We start from the raw sequence: 14,241 nt of genomic DNA on the forward strand, positions 1-14,241 counted from the left end.
TAATAGTCAAACCAGATGAAAAGTGTGAGTCAAAGTGTCAGAGAGAGGTTGTCCTCTACTGACGTCATAAAGTGTGTGTTTTGCTGCTGATGTGGCCTGAACCGTTTGAGCGGATTAAAGAAATGAAAGTCATTTAAAAATGTGAAGGTTTCATTCAAAGACATTGTGACTTTTAGGTTTTTGATTCACAAAAGTGTTTCCTGAAGAGGAAGCTATAGTAACCTGCAGTAATCCAAATTCTGGGAGGAATTTAAGGATTTTATTTTCTGATTGAATTCTTCAGCTGCTTTGACACATTTCTTTAAGCCCGTTAGTCTTCTAGGGATTGCAATGTTGGTCTGTTAGTTCACCACTTTGGTCCAGAGTGAAATATCTAAACAACTATTAGATGGATTGCTAAAAAATATGAAATATTTACAGACATTCAAGATCCCCAGAGGATGACACCTTCTGACTGTTGATCCCTTCACTTTTCCTCTAGCATTTGATGTTGACATTTGTGGTTTTGAGTCAAATGTCTCGACAACTGTTGTACCGATTGCCTTGTAATTTTGTACACACAATCATGTGTCATAACTTTGGTGACCCATTCATTTCTCCCTTGGTGCCATTATCAGGTTATACATTTGTCTAAATTTGCCTGCACTTTGTGTTTAGTGAAAGTCAGGGTTCCCAACGCCTTCTTGAACATCAAATTCAAGCACTTTTCAAGGACTTTCCAGGCACAATTCCCTCAAATTAAACATGGCATAGTTTCAGACAAAGATCAAGGTTGATAACCGTCACAATTTCTCGATGCAGGTGGTGCGTGAAACAATGACGGAACAGACACACATGCAGACAGTGGAACGTAGCCTATTTACTAACTTTAAGTTCAAAATATATCATTCTTGCAAAAAATATATACATTTAATAAGCACATTCAATGGCCCATGTCTATTAATGCCTTGATTTTTGGTGAAAACAATAAGCATTGTAGCCTGCTAAACAACAGCATGTTAGCATGTAGCCATGCTAGCATTAGCATTCAGCTGAAAGTAGGCCTACAGCCTCACAGAGCTGCTAGCATGACTGTGGACTCAGTCTACATTGAACAAAAGATCTCTGTAGTAGAACTTTCACAGTACTTTAAATCTTTACAAAGAGACGCAAGTGTTTTTCTGCAAAAAAAAAAGACCTATAGGCTACTGAAGTTATATCATAATTCAGTTATGGAGCTGGAGAGTAAAGAAAATGAGTCAGAAACGAGCCACACAGAATATTTCCTGAACGGCTGCAGCAGCGTTGAATGCTCTGGCTCATCTTAAACATAAACCATGTGCTGGAAACTCTGATTCAGAACACCAGGAGCTATAATGCAAAAAACACAGCCTGGAGACACAGCCCAGTGAAACTCACACATTAACATATTGTTCCTTGATTTGTCCGAAAACCTACAAATTCTTATTTCGCACGCACGCATGCACGCATGCACGCATGCACGCACGTAGCCTACTTACTAACCTTAAGTTAAAAAATTATCAAAACAACATCAATTTATATTCCTGAACAAAATATATAAGTTCAAGCACTTTCAATGACCCATGTGTATTTATGTGTATTTTCTAAAACCTTTAAGACCTTGATTTTCCCCCCTGAAATTCACAAACTTTTAAGGATTTGAGAGCCCGTGGGAACTATGTGTAATGCAAATATCTCCCGATGCACACAGGTAATCACACAAACACAAAGACAACATATTCAGTAAGTTTTCCTATTAGGACGTTTCTTTAATAAAGATGATCATAGCATCCCTTAAAGCTGAATATTTGATCTTCATTGATTACAAGCAGAAAAGAAGCAGATATTATAAATACCCCCCATAGCCCGTATACCCCCCATGTACCTTGATTACATGCTAGTAAGAAACATCTTTCTGATCATTTCCTCTCAGTCCAATGTTGTATAAAAATCACCAGGTAACATGACTAGATGGTTATTTCCACCTATAGAGCATCTATCAGTACATATAAAAATAAGTCTCATAAGCAAAATAAATATGCACCTGAAGACTGCTTTATCCAGTCAGTGTGACAGGATCCTTCATCTCATGCCATGTTCAAGTGCTCTTCATAACAAATATGAACTAGATGTGACATTAACGTAGAAAGTAAACGATTGACTTCATCTGGCTCGTCGGCCTCTTTCATGAAAGCATGCACGCTACATGTTATTGCACAGTTGTGACATCACAGTTTCTCCCCGCAGATGTTGAGAGACAAAGGGAGGTTGGTCTTTGGGTTGTCACTCCATCTCTCTCGCTCTCTCTCTCTCTCTCTCTCTCTCTCCTTCATTGTCTAAACTCCATTCTTCACCAGCTCGTGGACTCCTTTCTCGTCGATCATCAGGGTTGGATGAAACTCTCGTCCCTTCACCAGCTCTTCGAGACCCTTGAAGTATTAAACAGCACCATCAGGACATTCATTCACCAGCAGATCTTAGGAAGACATTTCTTCTCAAAGCGCACTTTCCACAAAGATTCTGACATTCACCAACGTTTTCTTATTTGGGATTTGTTGAATCTACGCACACTCGTGCTGACATGTTTGAGAAAAATGATTGGTTATTGCGTTTTATTCAAATTCTACAGTTGTATAATATAATAGGATTTAAACTACAATAATATTTGTATCATTTATAATATTTAAAATATATATATTTTACAATTTCTTCTTTGAACTTAAACTTCTTGTGTTATTTTATATCCACTACTAAATATGACAGATAGTTTGGTATTCAGCTCCTGCAGAAGCGTTTTTATACTAATTAGCATAAACTGGTATTCACTTTCACTTTACGAGGACAATGGGATTCATCATTAATAGAACACACGTGCAAAAATAATCTGCGCTTTAAGAACACGTCATGAATCTGACCTAAACTTTTCTTGGGATCTTTCTCAAGAAGAAATTCAAGAACAAAACGTAGGAAGATATTGGTGAATGAGGCCCATTGTTAGTGGGTGTACAGATTATTTCAGGTCAACAGCAGGAGCAGAGCAACATCTGGAGTTTCCATTTAACACAATAGGCCTCGCCTCCTTACCTCTCCCCCGTAGGACACCAGTGGGGAGATCTCACATTTGATTGGCAGGTCTGTTCCGTCCTTCAGGCTGCGTTGGAAAAGGAACAAATTCAAGGGGAGGATAAGAAGAAGAAAAGAATTAAACAGAATGAGTGATTGTCTCTTGAAAAAAAGGCAGAGGGACTGTAGTTGAGAGAAGCAGCTGTACATCCTTGCCACAGCTGTTCTTTGACTGAGGCTTGTGATTAGAGTTCAAAAAGGCAGAGAATTAGAACTTCATCATTCCCAAACATGACCAGTGATTAGCCCTCTGACCTGTAACTGACTTCCCCTAGAAGAAAACACATGAATGACAGGTAATGTGGGTGTATCTCCTCACAGTGCTTCTAAAGAAACAACCTCGGGGAACTTGCCACCACATTCCCATCATTCAACTTGTTTAATTCTAGATAATCATTACAGACAACAATCACTAATCACACATCAGGTGCTTCAGAGGCTTTCTGAGCAGCTGCCCATACAGCTGTATCATTAGAATGAAGGGAAAGCTGACTGATTAAGGAAAAAAGCACACCCTTCAGAAGCCAGAATAACATTCATGGGTGCCATGAATGTTATTGAAGCACATGCTCATGTATTATTATTTCTTGGAAACAAAGCAGGTGGATTTAAACTCGAAAGGCGGACAAGCAAGCAATGAACGGCCGGGCTTGTCACAACTACGCACAAATCAACAGGATCGTCGTCTATTGCAGAGTTGACACGGTTTGCCAGAAAGTGTGACCGGTGTGGCCATTACCCAGCATGCAATACATTATGTGTATTAGTAGCAACCATTTGAGGGGAAAATGATCTGTCAGCAGGTCATTATGACTGCACATCATCTGACCAGCACGCTAAGAGCACTGCGTTTTCAGTTGTCTAAACTGATCCTCGCTGTCGTTTCCTTCATCACAACCGACTGTAAAGAGACAGAAAAATGTGCCTGGCACGTGTCCTCACAGATTCCTCTTTTCAGTAGGAATGAAGGAAAGGGGATCAGAAGTAATGTTATATAGTGTTAACACGTCTGAGCGAGCGGGACAGAAAGCCAACACCCCATCACCATGCACTCAGTACTGCAGGGGATAATAATTACTTTCTGTTGCCATCATCTGTGACACTGCCTCCTGCTCCGTCTCTGGAAACATTGCACGGGACACACAGGAGCAAGACCAAGCATGAGAGGAGGGGAAGTGAGAGTGTAAGGGCTAAAACAATATTGTGTCCATCACACAAACAAACAAAAAAAGGCAATGCATATAGTTTGTACACAAAGTGTGGAGTGTTGGGAAGGCTGGAGTGACCACGAAGAGCCCGTTTCTCAAACATGACATGCATGCGTTTTAACAGGCTGGCTGCAGTCACCTGGGTATGGCGGGCACATGTCTGCCGTTCTCGTCGATAAAGTGGCCCCCGGCGTTCAGCACCCAGCGGTGGTGGAGGGACATGAGGGCGTGTCTGGCTGTGGTGGGCGTGTCTTTTGCATCCTGACTGTCGGCGTTCTTCAGCGGGGAGAACTCGTCCTCCCGCAGCACCTCATACACAACAAAAGTCCTGTTGGACACACACACACACACACACACAGCAGCACATAAGCACGCAAGCAACACAGGAAGGACAATAACAAGCTATCATACAAAAGTCAGTTTGCTTTAAAGCGAATTCATCAGGAATAGATGTATTGAAGAAGCTGGATACTGCGTTCCAAGATGGCGCCCCGTCCATTCTTATGAAAGTAGCACAGTTGGCACAAATGGCTAAAACATTATTCTGAATTTCCAAATTGATCAAATTCTGGCCCTATATCATTTCAGGGCTCAACAATAAGGATTGTTCGATTGAAGTGTCGCGTTGGCCCCAAGCGAGTTTAAAAAAAGGAATTAAAACACATCGTCCACATCTCTCGGGAGGAGGGGATTTAAATACCATTTTCAATATGCAAGAATGTTTGTTGCTTCGCATCAATGCCCCACTGTGTCCCTTGTTATGATTCATATATTTACCTGTAAATAATAATTAAACAACAATTAACTTTTATTATTTTAAAACCGCTAACACATCTTCAAAGTGACACACCAAAACATTTTCCCTTTGTTTTACAGCCGATCCTTTTGTGTATGGAAAAGAAATAAAGTGTTATTGTGCCACTACGCCAAGATCCCCTCACAGACCCACATTGTTGCTGGGGGCTAGGATCCGAAGAGTCTGAGCCAAAAATGATGCATTATATAGTAGAAGCAAATGAAATGATCATTATAAACACTTGGCGGATGAACAGCAGCCATACATAATATATGTGGCTGTGAGATCCTCAGCCAAACAGAACTGAGAAAAAAAAAAACAGAAAATAGTTTGACTTTTTTTTAATCCCGTTGCAAAGTGAGTCAGCCCATCTGGATTCTGCTAAAGCTGCCACTCTGCCAGTCTGGGCACAACTGTAATCCATCTCCTCAGCAACACAGAAACACATTTCTTATCCCTTCTACTTTGAAATGCAACGAATAAACCTCGACGAAAGCTGGACATGTCTGCAGTGTTTTTCCATTAGTCAATCATTACAGGAATCCTTTCATTAGATGTATATTTCTATTAGTAGCAACGTGACTCAAAGCTGATGTCATGCAACGCTGGAGGAGGTGGAATGAGTGAACAGCTCATAAACCTCCATCCTCCTGCACAGAGCTTGGCAGGCTCGGTCTGCTGGAGCAGACTGTGGAGCAATGGCAGCACTGGGGCTGGTGGATAGGGATCGGGACTGGAAAAAAAGGGGGTTGGTTCATGCGTGGAAGGACAGATCAAGGACCAGTCAAACCCAGAGCCTGAAGGCCTGCCAGAAGAACATATGCAATCCAGCCACCTCTCAAAGGGAGCATAAGATATTCATTGTATTCTCAGCCTTTTAGTTTGAGGTGAGAGGCTGTCTGCTGATGCTGTCACACACTCTGTGCCCTCTATGGAAAAAACGCACTGTAACTCACTTTGCAAACTGGAAAATGTCAAAGACGAACTTTTCCATTTTAATCCCATTTGGTTTGTCTGGTTTGATTAGTTGACCCTCCGCATCCATATATGGGATCTTCTTCTGGGCCACGTGATGCTGCAGCTTTGGCTCGTACTTCCTGTTGTACAAACCGAGAAAAGAAGCTGGTTGATTGACAGCACATTTACTTTATAATGAGCTACTGTTCTCGCTACAAGGGAGCACAGCTACTGAAAAACAAATGAAGAGCACAGACTGCATGAAAGCCTTAACAAAGTGTGCGTGTGTTCAGTGTGCATTAGTCTTACTGTACTACGTCTCTGAGGAAGGAGAAGCTGAAGAAGTGATTGGCCACGTTTCCTGCGTTGAACATCAGTCGGCCCTCAGTGTTGCGCTTCTCAGCAGTTGCCAGGGTGATCTCGCTGTACTCCACCACCTGATAACGCCCATCCACCTTGCAGACCACGCCAACCGCCTCTGTCGGGTTGTTTTTCTCCACCACCTGGAAACGAGGAAATCATTTTTGCAAATTGCTGACCTGAATACTGTAAAACCTAAATATTAAAAACACATTCAATCCATATGACAATCAGCTTTAACTGTATCAATCAACCACTAACTAGCAGTTACTGCAAATAAAAGATACAAAAACATTCCCTGATGTTCCCATTTCCTCACATCACACCGCTTCAGTAATTGCATTATTTCCCAAAAATGATGTACAGTAAAAAAAAAAAAAGATTGAGGGAAAGGAGAAGAAAGAATAAACCATAATTTATCTAAATCAAGATACACCTATTTCTCTGTAGCTGTAATGTGTCAGAGAGTTCTGTGATCCACAGCTTCACTGGATCAAAACAGCAAACAGCCACAGTTTGGGGAGATAATGTCAAAGTGGCATAAACAAATAACACATTTATTCAAATGTGACATTGCTCTTTAGAAAATAAAAAGTTGCAGACTCAAAGACAAAGTGTATTCCACTTTATACAGCCAACAAGTTGAAGTCTGCACTGAAAAAAAACAAACCCTCTCCCCATCTGCTGCTGGTTGCTAATGACAGAGTGCAGTCCTGATGAGGGGGTTGGTTAACGGGGTGGAGTGAGGGTGAGGGGTGGTGGTGGTGGAGCCACATGAACTGTAGTGGAGCTTAGTAATTTATGATGGGAGGGTGGGACTCTGCTCTGATCCTTCCATCTCTGCTCCACCACACAACTCGTAATGTCAAACAGGAGTAGGCTCTGGACGATCTTTAGTTCCACACAGTTAAATATTTAAATGTATTCTGTGTTAGCTGGAAAATACACAAAGTGTCTGAGGTCCTGGTAATAACGTGGACACAGATGTTGTTCTTGTTACCTACTCAGACTCACTAACAAACATGACCTCATTCACGTGTGACTTTGAAGCAAAACTGATTAAAATAAAAAGGAAATGAGAAAAAGTGTATTTTAATGTATTTGATGAAGTTGCCATGGCAACATTGTGTCTCAATCTAACAAGGGAGGACCTGGCAGCTCTGTCCTATATAAATATATAATGAATCATATCCTATTGTCCAATCTTGAACTTTTGTCCTAACAGCAGAGAGCAACCGCTCCGTACAGGCTCTCCAAACAGACCGTAGGAGTTACTTTCTTCAGACATATAAAAGAACAGAAAATAATTTACAGTTAAATCGTTTTGTTGGTCTTGTTTAAAATCGCTCACTGTCTGGCTCTCTTAACTTTTAGTAGTCGTTGTTCCTTGGAAATCTGACAAGGTCAAAGCGTGCAACAGTACTTTTGTTTGTTATATATATATATATATATATATATATATATAAATAAATGTGCTTTATGTTGTCTTTCTTGATTAATTAAATATGTAAGAGAGGACAAGTCACTGTCATAACTAATTACAGAACTGACTAAACCAGCTTTGCCATTTGATCTTCTTCCTAAATATATCTCAATCTGAAAGACCTGTTTGGTGAGGCCAACTATTTATTCCATGTATTATTATTAGCTTTACTGATACGTATTACTCGCCAAACAAAAATGAAAGGAATATGAAACACATTTTCTTTTTCTAATTTAATCATGGATATGGTTTATTCCACGAGTGGAAAAAATGAAAGTACAGTCTGTCCAACGAAACTGTTTTGGAGTGGCATCTCCACATCACGCTCAAGGGATCTGAGAATGTGATGAAAAGTAAAAGATAATTCTGGGCTCAACCCTCACATTTCCTAGAAAGCTGTAATGAATTTATTGCTCAAGACAAGAAGAATACAGGAGGAGACGAAGTGGGCTTTATCGCCACCTAGTGGTGGGTGGTGGAAGGTTTCTACAAACTGACAGTTTCTGTTGTGACAGCTAACACTCGACATACGTCACCCTTTAAGAACTCCCGGAATGTAAAACTAGATTGACTAATTAGACAATAACAGTCAGCCCTTATTGTTTGTTAATATTTGTATGACTAATATGGGTGTTGATAGATTATAACCATTGTGTGCATGCATTCTTACAATATTATTCTTACTTCTTGTTAGATAAAAACTTGTTGTGGATTTGAATGGACATGCGTAGCATTCAAATGTTGATTTAGAATTTGAATGGCAACGTTATGAATGGATCTTTAAGCTATTCGGTACAGCTCTACCTAATTAGCACTAATATTCATCCTGAGACATATTTGAAATCATTAAAAACCAACCTTAGCGCCACAGTCCGCTCCCTTCTTCAAACAGAAACCTATAAAGGCGGGGTCCGCCACTTTGACCAGGATGTTGTCTACACAGTACACATGGATGGATTCTATCCCCCTCTTCTCCATGTCCTCCATAATGCCCTGGTGCCCCAGAGCTCTGTAAAGACCCCCGTTCCCATCTGAAACACAGACACAGAGACACTCGTTTGAAACATGGCGAACAACAAGACACACCAACACTGTGAAAACAGGCAAAAGTCACAAATCCTGGTGTGGGCTTACCAGGAGCCATGGAGAGCTTTCCTTTGCTCTCCAGGATGATCTTGCCGTTGTAGTCCATGGCTGGTAGCATGCCCTGCTGAAAGAAGATGATGTTGTTCTTTTCCAACCCAAAATAGTTATTTCTGGAGAAGTAGTCCTTGGTGGACTCCATTGTCCTGCCACTAGCCATGATGTACCTGAAGGCAAAGCAATTTTATTTTAAAGAGCACCATTCAGACACAAGGCAAGTGTTTTACAGGCGTTAAGAACTATATTCAATGTATTAAAAACACAATTAAAAACAAAAACAAATCTTTTAAATGCTATAGAAGTTTCTTCAGTGCCTTTTCACAAAAAAAAAAAAACTTACAACAAAGCTGTTGTCACCACAACCCAGAGACGTATAAAGTTTATGACGAGCGGTGAAAATATAACAACTTCCTCAAAGAATCTGACCCGACCTCATTTCTGACATAATCTTCAGTGACTGTTAAACCCTAACTACAGTGTTACGAGGACTTTATGCACGCCACTGCTTTCCTGATTATCTTTCAAACTTTGATCCTCTCCACAGGGATTTAATCCTTTTCATGTAATACAACTTCCTTGACCAAGTTTCCTTTGAGGCGGGGATTTGACCCAGTTATTCATCACGCAAACAGAACCAGTGGTTGTAGTTCTCATCATGAATAGAGAGACAGTATTTGGAGGCTTAGATCCTTTTTTCGTCTTCGAATAAAGCAGCAATTCAACAGACAGGCACACTAAATAAAATGCCTTAGTCATTTCTTCCTAAATAACCTCCCAAAGCATAACTTGATGTCTTACCAGGGAATACAGCACTTGATTTTGTGCTTCTGCTCAGCCAGCTGTTGCAGCTTCAATATGCGCTCGGCCTGGATCTCAAAGAGGGTTTTGTGGGACGGCAGGCCCACGTCGTACATGCCTTTGGGGTAAGAGACCCCCAGTCTGGTTCCTTGGCCCCCAGCCAGCAGCAGGACCGCCACTTTACTCTGAGAAATGCAGTGTAGACCTGAAGGAGCACAGAGCACGACAGTTTGTCATGAATAGTAGAGAGAATATTTGTGCGATAAAGTTTATTTAAGCTAGTGAAACACATCTTACAGGGTTCGTACAGCTTTTGTAAAAGTTAAATTCAAGCACTTTCAGTGTAACGAAACCAAAAATCTCCAGACTCTCAAAGCCTTTATCATCACATCTAATTTGTTACTATATATATATATTTATACCCACAGCAATTCATGTATATTGTCCCTTTGTTTATTTAAACAGGCGTTCATATTATCACTTTGTTTGTATGTTTTGATCAGGATTATTTAATGTTTCAAATGAGATGTTACCAATATGTTTGAGATTTTACAATGCTACTTCCCATTTTAAAACATTTTAATACCAATTAAGGTCTTATTTTTAGGTAAATTAATTTTAAGACTTTTTAAGGAACAAATATGACGGCAGGAATTCTTTCATTAAACAAATGTTGAGATTTTATGGTTTACATGGATGATTGTAGATGAAACTCCACATTATGTTCAAGATCAAGCACTTTTCAATGAGTATATTTAAGTTCAAGCATATTCCTAACTTTCAAGACTTTGCATGTAGGTGGACAGATGGCCAGAGTACATTGTTATCAGTCTTTGTACGGTCATGACAGATTATAAAAACAATGCTTGTAAATGCATTAAAAAAAAGCCATTGCCCAACATTTTATGACACAATAAATAAGCCCTAAAGTGAAATCCAATAACTCTGCACGTGTCTTTGATTGCCTTATTGTGGTTCATTGGTGCAATGATTTATAACGTGTAGTTTATCTTACATAAACAGCTGCTACGTGACTTGATATGCTTTTCCTTCTTACAGTATATGTGCAGAAAGACAAGGTTTAACTAGGTGGGCCTGCTAGACTTTGCCCACACACACACACACACACACACACACACACACAAATCACAAAAACCCATTTGTATTCTATTACAATGACGTAAAATTGAGAAAAGAAGTAAATAATCATATTGGAGAAACTGGAAACAACAAATGTTTGGGATTTGTGGGTGGCTAAAGGACGTACAATTGCACTTGATTAATGTTACAGTATGCAGACACACACACACACACACACACACACACACACACACACGAGAGAGAATGACCTCATAAAGGAGGGTCAAACAGAAACTCCATTTACGTCAGAAACAAAATCAAGAGCAGATGTTCTCTGCTGCTCGCCTCCACTGTCATCCTCCAGAGAAAAACAAACCCTCAACAGACTCGCTAGATGGTCAGACCCCCACTGCAAGGGGGATTGCGCAAACTCATATTTGACTGAGACTGGGAAACGTTTGTGAGTTTCTACACACAGCAAGCAAAGACGGTTTTTGACGCTACATAATGTGGACCTCTTGATAAGTTATTATATATTGTTTTATTACATTTTCCTCATCTGAAAATATCAGTAACACAAGTTACCAGAACGCACACTGTCCCATCTCAACATCAAAGCATCTGGGTTATCATGTGATGTTTTAATCCCCTTTAGGCTTTCCATTCTGACACCAGGAAGTATTTCCTCTCCCTCATCTGTGGACTATGACGTTGGAAAGCTGCTTAACAGCTATTCTTAATTGCTGAGCGTCATTCTCTCTAGGAGTATTGTTCCTGCAGTAACTACGCAAGTCTTAAAAGTTTAACAATGGGTGATTGCTCACTCATATTGTCCAAATATATCCTCTTTGTCATATGACATAAGACACCTTGAGTAACTTCCAATGACCAGCAGTGATAGATAATTGTTTTCTTATAGCATGTACTACACTGGTCCAACAAAAGGTATAACAATGAAGGCTCAGGCTGAAGCTGTATGAATTCACTTTTGAAACAGTTTTGATAGAGCTCACCTGCTAGCTCCCAGTCTTTAAGACTCTCCCTGTCCCTCGTCACACTCCCCAGCACCTCTCGAGGCACCGGCTCCATGCGGGTGTCCATCTTCTCTTGTTTGCTGCTGCTGGACGTGCCCATGGCCTTCTTGAAGAACCCATTGATCTCCCCAAAGTCCATCCCCTGGAGGTCAAGATTCAGGTTGGCCTGCTCCTCGGGATTCAGCTTTTTCCAAAACTGCAGGAGGTGAGACTGGCCGGCTTCAGCCAACCTCATGGCGAGTCCGCTGGCGTTTGGGTCCATGATGAACAGTGCTTTTGAATGACTTTGCCACGCTGAAACACAGATATAATAATGGGATGAGTTGTTACTTATGAGGATACTGAGGTCATCTAGCTACATCGTTAGACACAATTCTCCTCAGGGTCCCAATCATCCGAACAGAGCTCGTTAAATCTGCTTTCTCCTTTTAACTCCCTTTTTACTGTACCTTGGATAATTTACCCTCTCGTGACACGTTTTAAAAAAGAATCTGTTTTTACAGAGCAATGTTCTTGCTTTTAACAAGTGCCATTATCTACCTTGATTCTTTTAGCCTCTAAATCCTGTATGTTTTGTGACCGTTGTTGGGTTTTGGTATGTTTTTTTGTGATGTTATCTGACCCTGTTTGTACTACTTGTATATGACATTTTTTTATTTTTCTGCCCATCTCGACCAAGGCTCCCTAGCAGAATATCTAATGTATCTTAATGGTTAAATAAAGGATAAACAAATGTCATATTTCTGGAAATGTTGGGGTTATAAAGACATAAAGAGGAATTTAGATATTCTACAATTGCACAAATATTACATATGTTGGATTTTTGGACAAAAGAAACAACATAAATTCAGTAATTCCCACCACATACCTGGCACCTGGACATATTGTAGGAGAGATAACATTTTATTTAGTTTGATGGCTAAACAAAACAGGTAGGCGATGTTCTTCTGGGGGACTCATGACCTCAGTATGTCTACAATCCTGGCTTCTGCTTGTAAAACTAGCACAACATAATGCAACACCCAGCATGACGTTTACACATTGCACTGGAACTGTACATAGACAAAGCCTTGACTGAATAGCGAGTTAGTTTGAACCCACACCCACAATGAGCAAGATTCTTGACAGTACAGGAATTCTTCACACCACTACTGGAGGGGAAGTTTTAGCATTTGAATGGGATGCCGAGGGCTACAGCAACATACGCCTATACATTTCCTTAAAATGAACACCTGTTTGACACATTAAAGGATTAATCGTTAATTCTGATTCATAGTATTCATGATACTTTCAAACTTTACGTTTCCAGGAGGCTGTGCCAAGTCTTGAATAGGATAGTGAAGGTTTTCACAGCAGGTATTTATGCATCTTCACTGGTAATAGAGGACATTTATTATCAGCATGGTGTAATGAACTAGGCTGCTGTTACGAAGCTGTGTTATTCACAATAAGTGTATTTTCTATGGAAACTAAATTCATCATCAATCATTGTGCTGCCTTCGGCAGGAGCAGCACAAGAGTGACAGCAGCACCAGAGCCGAGCCGATACTAGCAGCTAACCGGCTAACTGATGAGCTAACAGTTAGCACAGCTCAGTGAATACATAATAGATAATATGATAGGAATATTAAACTCTTACCTCTCACGTCAAGTGCTCCTCTTGGGTATAAAGATCATTAATGTCAGTCTTTGAGTGGTTTCTTGTACTGGTTAGGTCGTCTCCCACCCGGACTACACCTCCTGCTACGTCACGTTTGACGTGGCACGAGTAAGTGGAGTGTGTGGCCAGCAGGAGTGGTGCTTTCAGGTGCTCCTCGTAAATTGTATTGATCCTCATGTCAGAAAGAATCGAGAAATTCTGGAAAGATTTATAAAAAATACTTTTCAGCAGTAGCGGTTCTGGGAGGGGGGGGGGGGGGCTACATGTCAAGTAAATTGTGACCCGCCTTACTTTTTTGGTGAAAAAGGGTTTTGAAGTAGTGAAAAATAAATTGTTAATATCATATGGTAACGGTGACTGTTTTTATTGAGAATAAGCATTAAGAGTTTGGTAGGTAATATTGCTGTGCATCCTTATTCCTGCAGACAGACTTGTTGCGTTCTAAAAATAGATTCAGAAGGAATTAATGCGAGCCCTCGCCCTTACAATTAACTACTTGTGCCCATCCCTAATAACTAGTTTCCATCGGTTTTGCTAGATGTAGTTGTGACGTTTTAGTTTTTGAATAAGTGCAAAGGCTACACTAATACAAATCGATA

At 40.4% G+C, this 14,241-nt stretch overlaps 1 protein-coding gene across 3 annotated transcripts; it reads right to left on the reverse strand.

Moving 5' to 3' along the window:
- Positions 1 to 1,739: 1,739 nt before the first annotated feature.
- Positions 1,740 to 13,779, reverse strand: uap1 (UDP-N-acetylglucosamine pyrophosphorylase 1). Of its 3 annotated transcripts, XM_029429042.1 has the most exons (11): positions 13,622 to 13,779; positions 11,962 to 12,276; positions 9,869 to 10,073; positions 9,062 to 9,237; positions 8,786 to 8,958; positions 6,394 to 6,587; positions 6,084 to 6,224; positions 4,471 to 4,659; positions 4,202 to 4,243; positions 3,085 to 3,151; positions 2,337 to 2,429 (listed from the first exon to the last, which is right to left on the reverse strand). In XM_029429042.1, the coding sequence occupies exons 2-11, from the start codon at positions 12,242 to 12,244 to the stop codon at positions 2,337 to 2,339; spliced, it is 1,563 nt and encodes a 520-aa protein (XP_029284902.1). In that variant the 5' UTR covers positions 12,245 to 12,276; positions 13,622 to 13,779. The 3 variants fall into 3 exon arrangements, with proteins under 3 accessions (XP_029284903.1, XP_029284901.1, XP_029284902.1); XM_029429043.1 differs by lacking the exon at positions 4,202 to 4,243 and having other exon boundaries at positions 1,740 to 2,429; XM_029429041.1 differs by lacking the exon at positions 13,622 to 13,779 and having other exon boundaries at positions 1,740 to 2,429; positions 11,962 to 12,244.
- Positions 13,780 to 14,241: the final 462 nt, after the last annotated feature.

Source organism: Cottoperca gobio, chromosome 4, assembly GCF_900634415.1.
Source record: "Cottoperca gobio chromosome 4, fCotGob3.1, whole genome shotgun sequence".
NCBI lineage: Eukaryota > Metazoa > Chordata > Actinopteri > Perciformes > Bovichtidae > Cottoperca > Cottoperca gobio.

What these genes read in the sequence shown, in the direction of transcription:
- uap1 (XM_029429041.1), bottom strand. Translation starts at nt 12,244, where the DNA reads ATGGACCCAAACGCCAGCGGACTCGCCATGAGGTTGGCTGAAGCCGGC. An exon ending in GAGCGGACTGTGGCGCTAAG is followed by an intron (nt 6,588 to 8,785) that starts GTTGGTTTTTAA and finishes CCTCGTTTCCAG; the next exon opens with GTGGTGGAGAAAAACAACCC. An exon ending in TGGTGTCCTACGGGGGAGAG is followed by an intron (nt 2,430 to 3,084) that starts GTAAGGAGGCGA and finishes TAATACTTCAAG; the next exon opens with GGTCTCGAAGAGCTGGTGAA.